General features: G+C 39.4%; 1 protein-coding gene across 1 annotated transcript; it reads left to right on the top strand.

Moving 5' to 3' along the window:
- Positions 1 to 519: 519 nt before the first annotated feature.
- On the top strand, positions 520 to 7,714 carry thoc6 (THO complex 6). The gene is made up of 13 exons (XM_056255257.1): positions 520 to 614; positions 847 to 938; positions 1,104 to 1,168; positions 1,327 to 1,430; positions 1,590 to 1,627; positions 2,041 to 2,089; positions 2,289 to 2,360; positions 6,351 to 6,453; positions 6,563 to 6,612; positions 6,741 to 6,803; positions 7,044 to 7,154; positions 7,282 to 7,410; positions 7,572 to 7,714. Exons 1-13 carry the CDS (start codon positions 585 to 587, stop codon positions 7,650 to 7,652), a joined length of 987 nt encoding a protein of 328 aa, XP_056111232.1. The 5' UTR covers positions 520 to 584; the 3' UTR covers positions 7,653 to 7,714.
- Positions 7,715 to 14,842: the final 7,128 nt, after the last annotated feature.

The following is a 14,842-nucleotide window of genomic DNA, read 5'->3' as shown; positions in this document are numbered from 1 at the left end:
AATTTCATTATAGTCGGTTCAGATGTCATATTAAATGAGTATTGGAGAAAGTCTTAAAATGAAAAAAGTAAGCATTACAGCTTTATAACCTGAGACCCCCTCTTACAGAAATTTGACATGGTAATTTTCCTCCCACAATAGCCTACTAAAGTAAATTGGTGCTACAATTAAATTGTGGTCATTAACATCATCCGCTACCATATATACATATATATACCATGGTAACCGTTGTAGCATTTTTTTTTTTTCATTTATTTTGATGATTGATAAACTTTTTTTTATTTTAATAAATGCTAAAAAAAAAAAAAAAAAACATTAACAATTATCATCATATAATACAACAACACTCAAGAGTCCTTCAGTCCAGATCAAGTGCCAAAGTAATCAAGTGCCAAAGCACCAGCTTTTGGTAACTTGTAGCTGGTCTGTCTGTGGAGGTTGTAAATTGCGTCATATTTACGCGACGCTCTTTGAACGAGCAGCACCTATGAGCAGCCGAGCAGCACCTATGAGCAGCCGAGCAGCACTAGTAATACGAAAAGGTTTTGTATAGAAAATTAAACGAGGATTTTCAAGTTACTTTAATGAACTCCCGGAAGATGGGTCCAGTTGAGGTAAGTGATACGACCAGGATATTATTCAATTTATTGAATAAGAAGCCAGCATTGATAATTAAATCACTCGAACTATAACTTAGGAAACCTACATCGTAATACATTGATGCTCACCAGTTTTCACAAATGTATCATATACAGTTTTATATGCAGACCATTACATTTGTGCACCTATACGTTTATAACATATTGTCAACAGTGTTCGTGACACATGTTTAAAATCTTTCTCCAGCTCCTGCATATGTCCGTGTTCTCGCAGAGTTTCTCTCCCTGCGGTCGTTTCCTTGCAGCGGGTAATAACTATGGAGAGATCGCAGTGTTCAGGTGAGAGAACAGGTTAAACATGCAGTTATGATAGCAGTTTAAGTGGCGTTAGTCAATATGTCCCCTAATGTTTCTTGATGTAGGCCTGGCTACGTTATATGGTGATTGTGTTGATGTTGAATGCTTATTGACGTGTTCTTTTAGTTACTAGTTTTGTTCTTACAGTCTCTCGGCTGCACTGAGTCCAGATGCATCAGAGGGGAGTCAGAAGCCCATCCTAAACTTCACTGGTTAGACCATTTATAACAGATAATTTGTTTACCTTCACTACATGTGTCCTAGATGATCTAAATCTCAACCATTACCTAGAGTATATGGTTCAGGGAATATTCGATCCTTTATCCAATATTGCAACATTAACAAGTGAAAGGGTTTTTAATTGTTTCAGCTCATGACGGTCCGGTGTTCTCTCTACTCTCCACGGACACTCATCTCCTGAGTGCTGGGAATGGAGAGATCAGTGCCTGGAGTTGGGCAGAGCTCATCAAAAAAGTAAGAGTCAGTAAATGTTAATGGGTTTTTATTGGGTTGAAAAAAATGCTTATTCCTTTTCATAGTTTTGCTTTGTGCATATGGATACGGACACTGTGAAAACAGTAATATTTGCAGAAAATACCTCAGTCAGCGCATCTTCTATTTATGTCTCCGCAGAGCACCAAAGCCGCATGGACGAGGAAACCCAATTATGAGTGAGAGACTGTCAATGATTATCTTTCTGATTTGCATATACTGGTAACACTTTACTATAAGGTTCAGTTAGTTAACGCATTAATAAATATTAACTAACAATGAGCAATAAATTTGTTACAATATTTATTCATTTTTGTTGACGTTAGTTAATAAATAAAAAATCAATTGTTCATTTTTAGCTCAGGCCCATTAAATAACATGAACAGATACAACTTTTGATTTTAATAATATATTAGTAAATGTTGACATTAAAATTAACTAAGATTATTAAATGCTTTAAAGTATTTTTCATTGTAAGTTCATGTTAACTAATGTAGTTAACAAATTGTATAATTCATACATTCAATTTATTGACTTTCATTATTGTGTGAATGTCACCTCAAATGTTTGTTCAATGTCTCATTCTATACAGGACTAGTCTTGAAATTCCAGAGATCAATGCAATGATCATTAACCCGAAGGTTTGTACTTGAACTATTTGTTTTGTTTATCCCTAATACATGCTTTTTTTATGTAATCATATATTGTAGTTAACGGTTGTTTAAATGGGAGTGTTTGACAAAACATTAATTTATGTTACTACATTACTACAAGTTCATTTATATATTTGTGTATGTCTATGCATAGTTTGGCAATTTGATCCCTGTTATTTTTCTGCAGGACAACGGCTTAATAGTTGGAGGCGGCGACAATAACATTCACATCATGGACATGGAGACAGGCGTCTTTAAGGTCAGTTAGACTCCAGGGACCATATTTGACGTATTTATCTTATGTCACGTAAACCTGTTACGATCTGTGATTGAGCATACATCAGTACCTACGTATACGTACGTTATATACAGGAAGTAAACAACAGATTCACGTGTGTTAGGTTACGACAAGTCGAGCTAAAGACAATCTACTGTCTCCTCGTAAATATATATTATACGAAGATAGCAACACTTCACATGGTGTCAGAAATGAACCGACACGGGACGCTGACTCGAGGGACTGGGCCGATTGGAAACAACGCTTCTCCAGGTACCGAGTAGCAACGAAGTTTAACAAAGAGCCAGCCGATGTCCAGGTCAGCGCATTGATTTATTCTATGGGCCCAGAGGCAGAACAAGTGTACAAATCATTCGTCTTGGAGGAAGAGGAATTTGACCAGCACTTTGTGCCAAAAAGGAACGGGGTTTTCGAGAGAGCACTTTTCCACTCGCGGACGAAAGAGGCGGGTGAGTCCGTTGAACAGTACATGAGGCGCCTGTATGAACTCGCAGCTCACTGTGACTTTCATGAGAATGAGGCGATAAGATATAGACTGGTCATAGGGATTTAAGACAAAGATCTTTCATTGAAGCTACAAATGACAAGTGACCTCACTCTGATAAAGGCAGTTCATGGCCAGGCACTGTGAGCTAGTGAAGCAACAGAACAGCGAGGCTGGCACATCAGGGCACGTTGATGAAATTAAATCAAAGTCTTATAAAAGTAAGTGGAAAAACACACAGTACGAGGCAACCGGAGGACGAAAAGAAAATGGAAGGCAAAACTGTGGAAGATGTGCGTGCAGGCATGCAAGAGACAAATGCCCAGCTAAAGACAGAGAATGTAATAAATGCCACAAAATTGGTCACTTTGCAAACAAATGCAAAACCAGAATGATACAAGAAGTGACTGAAGAAGTTGACAGCTTATTCTTAGGCTCACTAGATGAGACTACAACCAAGAAGGAGGCTACAGTGCATCACCGATACAGAGCCACCATGGCGCACAACTCTAGTGATATGCCATACTCCAGTTAGCTTCAAGATAGATTCTGGTGCTGATACAACGATAATAAATGAGGCTACTTATAGCCGCCTTATAGCCGCCTCCAAACATAAGCTGCGTTTCCACCGCAGGAACTTTCCCCAGGAACTAGGAACTTTGGGGTGGTACTCCGTGTGTTTACACTGCAGGAACCAGGGTCTAAATGAAGTTCCGGGGTAAAAATTTCCCCCCCAGAAAGTCCCTGCTGGCGAGGTAGTACTTTTTCAGAGTTCAGGAACTTTCGGGGTGGGACTTGTGCGCTGAACATGCTGATTGGTTATTTTACCTTGTTCTCTCTGCCGGATGGCGCGCGTTCGTCCCATCCATCTCACGGTCATGTCCGCTATAGCTGATAACAAACGTTGTCTACTTCTATATCTAGCATTACGAGCTTTCTGAAATGAATACGCTTTGGTATTAGTGTTCGTCTCTTTTCTGCCGTTTTGTTAATTACCTCGTTAGTAAACCAATAGATCGCACACAAAAGCAGCACAGCTTGAATCTCTTCAATACTTAAAACTCAAAACAAGTATGCGCAGACTGGGAGGAGCAGTCGCACGCAGTTCAACGTCACCAGACTAATCTTCCCGGTACTTTAGTCCACGGTGTAAACGCAGTGAGCAACCGTTCTGGGGCAAAAAAAGTTCCTATGAAAAAAGTTCCTGGGACAAATAGTTCCTGGTAATTGCGGTGGAAACGCGGCTTTAGTCCAGTTACCTCTAAACTGGAAAGTCCAGGAGGAAAAGTGGTCCATTTGGGGCAATTCCTAGCTAAGACACAAGAGTCTAAAGAGAGAAAAATAACAGACTGTTAATTTAGGGTAATAGTGGCAAAGTCTACAAGTCTACAAAGATCTACATACTGAGCAGATCTGTTGGTGTCCGCCTGGGTCTGATACAACACATCGAAGAAGTCAATGTGTTTGGGGAGTTAGGACTGCTTAAAGGAGACCCCATAAAAATAGTCCTAAGAGAAAACGCAAAGCCATACAGCGCCTTGCCGAATACCCATTCCGCTGCTACCTAAAGTAGAAGAGGAGCTGAAGCAAATGGAAGAAAATGGCATAATAGAGCGCGTGGCGGAGCCCACAGAATGGGTAGCGCCTATGGTGCCTGTGATTAAGCCGACTGGAAAAGTAAGAATCTGTGTAGGTCTTACTAAACTGAATGAGAACGTGAAAAGGGAAAAGTTCATCTTGCCGACCACAGACAGCATCTTGCACAAACTGGCCGGAAGTAAGGTGTACACAATTCTGGATGCTGCCAGTGGATTTTGGCAGATGGCCCTAGATGAAGAAAGGTCAAAGTTAACTACCTTCATAACACCAAATGGTCGCTACTGCTTTAAACGGCTCCCATTCGGAATAACATCTGTGCCAGAGATATTCCAAAGGAGGATGCAAGAACTGCTGCAGGATCACGAGGGCACGGTAGTTTACATGGACGACATACTTGTGTTCGGAGCCACTCTGGAAGAGCACGACCGCCGCCTGAAAAGGGTGATGGAGACAATCCGCGCATCTGGCCTAAAACTCAACCGCCAGAAGTGTAAGTTCAGGCAGGCTTCCCTTCACTTCCTGGGCCAGGTTATCAGTCAGCAGGGCGTGACTCCAAGCCCAGAAAGAGTGTCGCCATCACCGCCCCAGAGACACCTACAAATGTGAGTGAGTTAAAAAGGGTACTTGGTATGGTGTATTATGTTGGCAGATACATACCCAAGTTGTTACAAATCCTTCATCCCCTTAATGAGCTGGTGAAGAATACAGTAGCATGGGTGTGGGACTCGCAGCAAGAAGCATTCTTTCGTCGAGGCACCCGGAGTCAAAAGTGGTTAGTTTTAACCTTTAATAATAATACCAGCTGACAGGGCTCTCTGTATGTTTATAGCATTAGTGAGATTTTTCTTTTCTTGAGAAAAATTAACATGTACCTAATAATTCAAATGAATCGATCCAAATGAATCGATATTGAATCAAGATGTCAAGCAATAATAAATACAGTAGCCTACCAGTAATTGTAGCCTACCATGTAACTAAACATTGTACCATGTTGTCACTAAACTTAATAAAATTCTGTGTAGTTACCAAATGTTTTGACAATCACAACTTGTGATGCAAGGTTTTTTTCTTCACATACCCCCCATCGAACCCCCAACCCCATAATTCTCACTCCAAGCTAAACTCAAAAGTTGGCAGCCCTGCACTCACACAGAAGCACGTGTGACGCTCGCGCTGTTTTTTGCCTTTATGAGGACATGAATGCATGCACTTCATCTCCAGACTCTAGATCTGCTCTGAAAGTCACTTCGTGAGCATTTAACTGCTTAATTTGAGAAAAACTATCGTCATGTCATAAACACAGAAATTCAAAGGTCTTCAAGGCAACCCGTCAAAATAAAAGTTCGGATTAACTTGACAGAAATATATTACCGTTGTACAGTAGAATTTAGGTCTGTCTCAATGTAATAATAATACTAACACTAATACAAATAAATGATCATCAAAACTTTATTTTTAAGGAATAATCAATTTTTCTTCCATGTTTTAATTTTAACAGCTAGTAAAGCTCATTGTGAAGCACATTGTTTGACAAAAAGTTTGTTTAATTTCATATAATTAAAATAAATTAAATTAATGTTTTATGCCTTCATTTGATTACCAGGAAAAAAAAAAAAATTTGTGGGATTTTTTTTTTAAAATGTCATAAATTTAATAATTGTATAAATTTCATAATTTCAATTAGACATGCTTTTTGATTTCCAAAAATGTTACACCATGTATCCGTAACACGCCCGTTCCGCGACACTAGTAGTTTCGGGGGGTAAAATCCTAGGGGAAACACTGTTGCATGTTCAGCTGTTTAAATAAATATATTACACAGTTGGATTCCATTCATTTTCCTTCCCTTTGTGTTGTTTGTTCTGCAGTCTGTACTGAAGGGCCACACTGACTACATCCACTGCCTGTGCTTTAAAGAAAGGGAAGGGGAGATACTCTCTGGTGGAGAGGATGGTGCTGTGAGGATATGGGGTTAGTGAATGACACAGCATTGTTTCTATATCCCTTAATCTTCTTTGGAGAAAATGAAAGCTGGAATAGAGAAACATTGTGTAATAAGACTATAAACTTCCTCCCCCAGACTCACGGACAAATCGGCCAGTTCACTGTATTGAAGTTTTCAAATATGAGGTAAGACACTCCTACTTATAAAGAATAAACGAATAAGCTGACACAATGCATTCGTGACTCATAAAAGAAAAAAATACAGCACTGAAATCCCACTATCTCTCACATTTGTTTCTGGAATGGTGGGTCAGGAATGCGCACGCCCCCAGTTTGGGAAGTGGATTAGCTGTCTTGCTACAGACTCTGATTGGATGGTAAGATGGACTTGTGATTGGTTGGCAGGGACAGTTAAACTATTGTCTCAGGTTATATTTTCTTGTTTATCTCATGTCCAGTATATCTGCATTTTTCTGGATATGTATAGACATAATTGTTTTTAAATATCAGTTATTATCTGCATGGTGTACTGCTCTCCTGGAATGCCCCTCAATATATTTTAAGATGGAATGGCATAATGCCCCTATTGTTATGAAATGTTATCTTTTTCCTCTCAGCTCTGTGGTGGAGGCCCATCGCTCTCTTTATGGCACCTCCGATCCATGTCCCCCACCTCTGTCTTCCCTTTGCCTGGATGTCAAAGAGAAGCTGTCTTTTACCAGGACATGGTGAGAAAAAAACCCCATAATCCTATATATACAGTATATATATGTATATATATATACTGTATATATATATATATATCATCAAAATTATACTATATATATATATATATCATGTTGTGGTTGTGCTTAGATCATGTCAGTAGGTGAGGGTCCAAATGTGTCCCACTGTTTACATGGAGGTACAGTGAAAGCTCAGATTCCCTGCTCTCCTTCATCACTCAACACACTGGCTCTCAATCTCAAAAACACTGAACATAGGGTAGGTGTACCTGTTATTCACATTGTCAGATGTATCAAAGTTTTACAGGTGCTACAAATTGCAGTAATACCTATATATTTTTTTCTTTACTGGCTATGTGTGTGAAAGTTAAGGCTTGTGAATGGAACGATTGTAACCTTTACCCAATATTCATCTTTCAGGTTATGACAGTAGGGGGCAGCAGTCACCAAATCGATGTGTTCACCAACTTCAGTTACAGAGCCTTTTCTCTGTCATTCTGATCACCAACACTTCTTTGAGTTTGAATTGAATTTTGTGAAACATTCTTGATGTATGGTTTACTTGAATGCAACTAAACATTGATTTTTTTAAAATTGATTTTTTTTTTTTTAAATAAAAAAATAAACTCTTTTGGTTATTGTTCACTGTTTTTTAAAATTTGTTTTGCTTTCACACATAATGCATGGTACCTTGTAAGGCACACTGTGTTTTTGGTAAAACTTTACAATAAGGTTGCATTTGTTAACTACTTTAGCATGAACTAAGAATTAAAATAAAAAACTCCAGCATTTATTAATTTTAGTTAATGTTAATTTCATAATTTACTAATACATTATTAAAATCAAATGTTGTATTAGTTAACATTAGTTAATGCACTGTGAACTAACATTAACAAACAATGACCAGCTGGATTTTTATTAACTAACATTAACAAAGATGAACAAATACTGTAACAAATGTATTGATCATTGTTATTTCATGTTAGATACATTAACTAATGTTACCAAAAAAGACCTTATTCTAAAGTGTTAACGTGTTTTTTGTACAACACTAATATTGTAAAATAAAGTATAGTATAACACATGTACAGTACTCTGTAAAAGTCTTTTAAAAGCCAGTTATTTCTATCTTTTGCTATAGTGTGCAAGTAGGAAATATCAGTTTACATTTCCAAACATCCCTTTTGCCATTAATTGTAATAATCCAGTGAGATTTGTATGCACAAGGAGTCTGAAAGCAGCCGGAGCTCCACACAGAGATCTGATCTCACCATCATCCAGTCTGTCTGTGATTACATGAAGAAACCGAAAAAACTGAAACTTAAATCCAGAAGAACTGCGGCAACATCTCTGAGATGCTTGAAGAAACCTGCCTGAAAATCTATGTGCAAGTGTACTAGGACAAAAGCTCTCAACACAAGATACTAACAGTGCAACTGATACTCTTTTCTCCACTTTAACATCCTGCTTGGACAACTTCTACCCCCTTTCCTCCAGGCCAGCCCGTGCCACACCCCCTGGTTATCTGATGTTCTCCGCGAACATCGTTCTAAACTCAGGGGTGCAAAGAGGAAGTGGCGCAAATCGAAAGATCCTACTGACCTTGGTCTTTTATTAATCCCTCCTCTCTTCTTTCTCTGCTAATTTCTCTACTGCTAAAATGACTGACTATCACAACAAAATGAAAAATTCTTCTGACTCGCATGCTTTTTAAAACTTCTCTTCTCAACCCTCCTCTTCCTTCATCAACCCTAAAAGCTGACGATTTTGCCACATTCTTCATAAATAAAACGACCACCATCAGCGGCCAATTTACCAAACCACAAACTGACACACACATCTTACCGGCTAACACACACATTCTACCCTACTTCTCTCTGCTTTCAGAGGCAGAAGTCTCCAAATCGCCCTACTACCTGTCCGCTTGATCTTATTCCCACTGATCTACTTCAAGCCATTTCTTCCTTAGTTGTACCCGCACTCACGCACATCATCAACACCTCTCTTCACACTGGTACTTTTCCAACAGCATGTAAACAGGCTCGGGTAACCCCACTTCATCTGGAAAATTACAGACTTGAACGAGTTGTTTTCAACCAGATCTCTTCCTTTCTTACACAGAACAACCTCCTGGACAACAACCAGTCTGGTTTCAAAAGCGGACACTCAACTGAGACTGCCCTGCTCTCAGTAATTGAAACTCTGAGACTGGCAAGAGCAGCTTCCAAATCCTCAATACTCATCCTGCTGGATCTGTCTATTGCTTTTGACACAGTTAACCACCAGGGGCCCGTTTCAGAAAGGAGGTTAAGTGAAAACTCTGAGTATGTTAACCCTGAAATGAGGGAAACTCTGGGTTTTCCGTTTCAGAATGGGAGGTATGTCAAACCTGAGAAAACAGAGTAAGTCAAGCCCGTTTCTGAAAGAGAGGTAACTTATACTCAGAGTCAGTTACCATGGTAACTTACTATGTGAACCTAACCTGGTCGGGAGCAGGTTTTCTTCGGTAAACCCAGAGTTTATTTCCGTCTCCTCCCCTTTTTTAAAGAGGAACCGGTGTTTAAACACCTCATTCATTCTTTCGGCACAATTATTCATTGCTGTTTTTACTGCTGTTTTTTTCTATTTTTTTAATAAGATAAAGTCTAAATAACTCCTTAACTGGCAACTTAAAGGTTGCCAGTAGATGAGAATGTCCATTTATACTTAGATATAAACTTAGATTCTAGGCTACTCCACATAGAAATGTGAATGTGTAGATTGTTTGATTTCTAGACACATAATATTAACATTACCTCTGTAGGCCTCTCTATGGAAGCAGAAACTGTTTCTTCATCCCCATCGTCCTGTGAAGATGAGCATTTGATTGAGTAAACTTTAGAATACTATTTGTCATAATTTTTGGTGTATTGAGTACTTACAACTGCCTGGGGTTCTGTTGGGACAGGAGGCTCCAAAAGACAGAATTACCATCAGAATCTGTTGGGACCAACAAAAAACCCAACCCAAAGTAAAATAAATGGAAATATCAAAAATAGCCTATATAAAAAAATAACACATCTTCAATTTTATGAAGGCCCTCAATCTCCATCTCCATCTTTTCTGCATTTGTGGAGGTGGTGGTGCAGGTCCTCCCCCCGTTTTGTGAGCCTCTGCCTTGTTTTCTGTTGGCTGAGTAGAAGTCAAATGAGAATGAACATTTAATTGTGTGAAAACAGAATTAGACCTATGTCAAAAATGCTGCTGCACTGCTGGATGCTATTTACTTATTTAATATGTTAAATGTTTGTTATGTCAGGTAGCCTACAGCCATGATATGCTCAAGTCGTACCTGATTGAATTATGTTTTTATATTTCATTTTCAGCTGCCGTTCTTTTAATGCCTGCAGGATTGCACCTACATGAAAATTAAAATTAGGTTGAATAACATGTTCTTCCACTTTCACCTCTGATATTATAACAGTTGGGTAAGTTACTCTAAAATAGTTATTAATTACTAACTACAAATAACATCTTCAACAGTGTAATTAGATTAATGTAATAATTTCTATCTCTAGAATGTATTGGTCTATTTATTACGAATTACTAAATCCCATATCAACCTCAACCACTTGAACAATACAAGGAGAGACAAGAAACTGCACTTTTAATGCTTTCAAATTAACAATAATTGCATGAATTATTCTTGAATTGACCAAAGAGAGTAGAGGGAGAAGGTAACATTAAAAATATACCTTTTAAAAATGTATGTTAAATCCACTATTGTTTTAAACAGAATTGTTCTATAGTCTATGCAGTATTTAATGCAATTACATCAGATTTTACTTTAAATTACAGAAGAATTAAGAGTAATCCATTTAATTGAATTACAGTAGATTACGTGGTTAAATTAATTACACCCAACACTGTATAACAGTAATTAAAATGTAAACTTAAGCATTGACTCGAGCAACTGTTTTCTCCCAACCTAAAACAGTTCCGCTGGTGAGAAATACGCAGACCTCTTTTTGTCTGGCGCTGTTGCCATGGTGACTCATAATATCTGCGCTCCATTGATAATGGCTTTTTATAGTTGTGGTTAATGTGCTTAACTCAGAGTCAGTCAACTTAGAGTTGATTGAACTAACTCATTTCAGCTGTTCTGTAACCGAAAACTCAGAGTTTCCCATCTCAGGGTAAAAGTCAACTCAGAGTTCAAGTTTTAACTCAGAGTTGGTTGAACCTCCTTATTGAAACGGGCCCCTGATCCTTCTGTCAATCCTAAAGACGAAGGGCATCTCTGGAACGGCACTCCAATGGTTCAAGTCTTACCTCTCAGGTAGGTCCTTTATAGGGTGTCATGGAGGGATGAGGTGTCTAATACCTAACTTCTAGCTACTGGGGTGCCTCAGGGCTCAGTGCTTGGACCACTTCTCTTCTCCATCTACATGACATCACTAGGATCTGTGATTCAGAAACATGGCTTTTCCTATCACTGCTACGCTGATGACACACAACTCTACCTCTCATTCCAGCCTGATGATTAACGGTAGCTGCTCCTGCTCGCATCTCAGCCTGCCTGACTGACATTTATGGCTGGATGAAGGACCACCACCTTCAACTAAACCTTGCGTAGACAGAGCTGCTTGTGGTCCTGGCCAACTCAACACTTCATCACAACTTCTCCATTCAGCTATAGGCTCGTCATCCATAACTCCATCAAGGTTAGCCAGGAACCTTGGAGTTGTGATTGATGATCAATTGAACTTTTACAGACCACATTGCTAGAACTGCCCTGTCCTGCAGGTTTGCCTTGTACAACATTAGGAGGATCAGGCCCTTCCTAAAAGAGCATGCTACACAACTCCTTGTCCAAGCACTTGTTCTATCCAGACTGGACTATTGTAAAGCTCTCCTGGCAGGTCTTCCAGCATGCACTACCAAACCTCTGCAACTGATCCAAAATGCTGCAGTTGGAGTGGTCTTTAACGAGCTGAAGAGAGCACACGTCACTCCTCTCCTCAAAAAACTGCACTGATTGCCAGTTGACTTTTGCCTACAGAACAACCACTGGCTCTGGTCCCTTATACCTAAACTCATTACTTCAGACTTATGTGCCATCCAGAAACTTGCGCTCTGCAAGTAAACGCCGTCTTGTGGTGCCATCTTAAAGAGGCACAAAATCTCTTTCTCTGACCTTTTCCTGGTCTGTTCCATGCTGGTGGAATGATCTGCCTAACTCAACCAGAGCTGCTGAGTCAGTAGCCACTTTCAAGAAACGGCTGAAGACGCATCTATTTCGGCAACACCTGATCCATTAATACTAACACTTTATCTTCTATTCTATATCTTTGTAGCCTATAATAAATAAAAAGTAAATGTACTGCCTTTAGATTAAACTGGGAAGGGTCATAGCACTTGCATATTGTTGTCCTATTGTTAGTTTAACTGCTTCTATTGTTCTCATTTATAAGTCGCTTTGAATCTATGGATAAAAGGGCCTGTGTTCAAAACGGCATGAGGCGACCCGCTTCGTGCAAAATAAAACGCCTTATGCTACAGCTGGAGTTTTAAATTCACGTATGTGCAAATCATTTTTAAACATATTTCTCAAAATAACTATTGATTTCTTTGTAAAACTTTTTTATAATGGCGAAAAATGGCTGAGTGCACTTTTAAACATTTGATGGTCCTTTACGTCCTGTCCCAGAGCGTATTGGCCTGCCTACCCAGTATTTTAAATGAGAAGAATAGACATATAATGGCCAAAAATGTTGTTTCTGTTGGTAAGCTTGGTTTTGACTCAGTTCAAAAGTGTGGCTGGAATGTCATCAGTTTGTTTGTTGCAACAAAATAGCGATGGCAATCTCAGCAGCAGCAACAGGAGTGGCATGAGGAGAAGGAGGAGGAGACAAAGAAACTCGGGCACATGATGAGGATGAGAGTGACTCAACATTCAGGTGCGGCGCCCTCAGATAGGCGGATCTGATCTCTGCGGCCGCTGTGACACTGTCCGAACTTCCCCTAACACTGGATTCCCGGATCCCGGTGCTCTCTGCAGGACTAACCCGACACTAACCAACCGCCCTAGCAGGAACTTGTGCCAAGTCTTCCGTGTTTTCCCCAGCGTGCTTGGAATATGTGGGTTAAAGTGTGTTCGGTGAGTTTTTCTTTAGCTTTGAGTTTGATCTTATTATCTTTAGAGCATCTGCGGCTAGTTAAGTAGCTAGCCTAGCTGCATTTCAAAACAACTGAGTAAATTACAGCCGACGAGTTGCTGATTTGAGTAGATGTACACAAGTTTGACCAAGTGGTTAACGGAGACGGAACTTAAGAAGCAGATTAAGGCGAGAGTTCAACTTGAGGTTTGGTACGACGGCATGTTTTTACAGTTGTGTCTGTTTAATCGATCCATGATTCTGAGTTTCTAAGGATTAAGTTACTGCGCGAGATTTTCTTGTAATACAGACGCAAGGGCGCTTATCTAAGAAGGACAATAATGATTACCGTATAAACGAACAGAATAAAGTGAATCTGCCTCTAATTCTACAAATGATTCTCCTTCTTGTGATTATCCCGTGATTTGACTGTTTATTCCAGTAGCTGCTAGTAGTAGCTATTAGAGCACCGAGTAGTTTCACTTTTAATTTTGACGTGTTTGCATTGAGAGATTTAGATGTGTTGGCAGTGGCACCAAAATGGTTTTCACTTTTTTTTTTTTTTGTCTGATAAGCGGACCTAGGCTTAGGTGTGTCAGTTTCACTTCTCTTCCACATTTTTCGTGTTAAAAGGATCTCATTTGCCTGAAGGACATTACTGTTTATCATATTGCCTTCATTTTAGACAAAAAAATGTGTTGTAATGAGAAGCCTGTACCCTCCTCGCAACGGCAGCTCAGGAAAAACCGTCCCTTCCTGTTTTCATGGAACATTTGGCCAGTTTACGGAGTCTCTAGCTTTGTCTTGACTCAGCAGTAAAATTTATGTGGGCTTTTAATCGTTCTGTCCACTGTTTTGGTTTCAATTGTAAGGGGAAAGATGTGTGTGTACATATATCCTGATTTCCATCCATAAATCCTAGCGTAAAGCTGGTGCATGTGGTTTCGAGGGTGTCATTTGTCTGTCAGAGTGGGAGAAGCTAAATTTAGTGCCACAGCTGCTGTTCTGGGCAAAAGGGGTGCATGTCTAAATAATTTGAACAAGACCCATAAGTAATACCTGTCTCTTTCCTTCTTTTTTCTAGGATTAGGGCTTGAAGGGGACCGACTAGGACTTATATCACTTCCGGCTTAAACCTGCATTCCTACAGTGTCTTTGAGTAACAGTGATCTTTGAAAGCGAGGGAAGCTACCAGCCCCTGCATGCATTGGCTAAACAGGCGGAATGGAATTGTTGTGACCGAGATGCCATCTACATATCTGGGAAATCAAGATTTGGAAACAAAACAACTTGGATCTCAAACAAATTGCCCTTTTTTTCTGGGTAATTTGGTCCCTGACGCACTCATAACTCGGCATTATGAGCACCATCGGTGATTAAAGAACTGCTCACTTTGTAACCCGAGTCATTTGATACTTAACCACAAAATGTGGTAATGTGTTTGCTCTTGAAGGCGAGGCGACGAAAAGTACATTTCACATAGATTTTAAGCAATGGAAATATTACTTGAAATTTAAAGTGTTTTAAATGGTAAATGGTAAATGGTAAAATATT

The sequence above is a fragment of the Rhinichthys klamathensis genome, unplaced genomic scaffold (genome assembly GCF_029890125.1).
Source record: "Rhinichthys klamathensis goyatoka isolate OS25496 unplaced genomic scaffold, OSU_Roscu_1.1 h1tg000119l_1, whole genome shotgun sequence".
NCBI classification, from domain to species: domain Eukaryota; kingdom Metazoa; phylum Chordata; class Actinopteri; order Cypriniformes; family Leuciscidae; genus Rhinichthys; species Rhinichthys klamathensis.
This window is presented reverse-complemented; position numbering and strand designations above follow the sequence as displayed.

What these genes read in the sequence shown, in the direction of transcription:
- thoc6 (XM_056255257.1), top strand. Translation starts at nt 585, where the DNA reads ATGAACTCCCGGAAGATGGGTCCAGTTGAG. An exon ending in GGAGAGATCGCAGTGTTCAG is followed by an intron (nt 939 to 1,103) that starts GTGAGAGAACAG and finishes TTGTTCTTACAG; the next exon opens with TCTCTCGGCTGCACTGAGTC. An exon ending in GGGCAGAGCTCATCAAAAAA is followed by an intron (nt 1,431 to 1,589) that starts GTAAGAGTCAGT and finishes ATGTCTCCGCAG; the next exon opens with AGCACCAAAGCCGCATGGAC.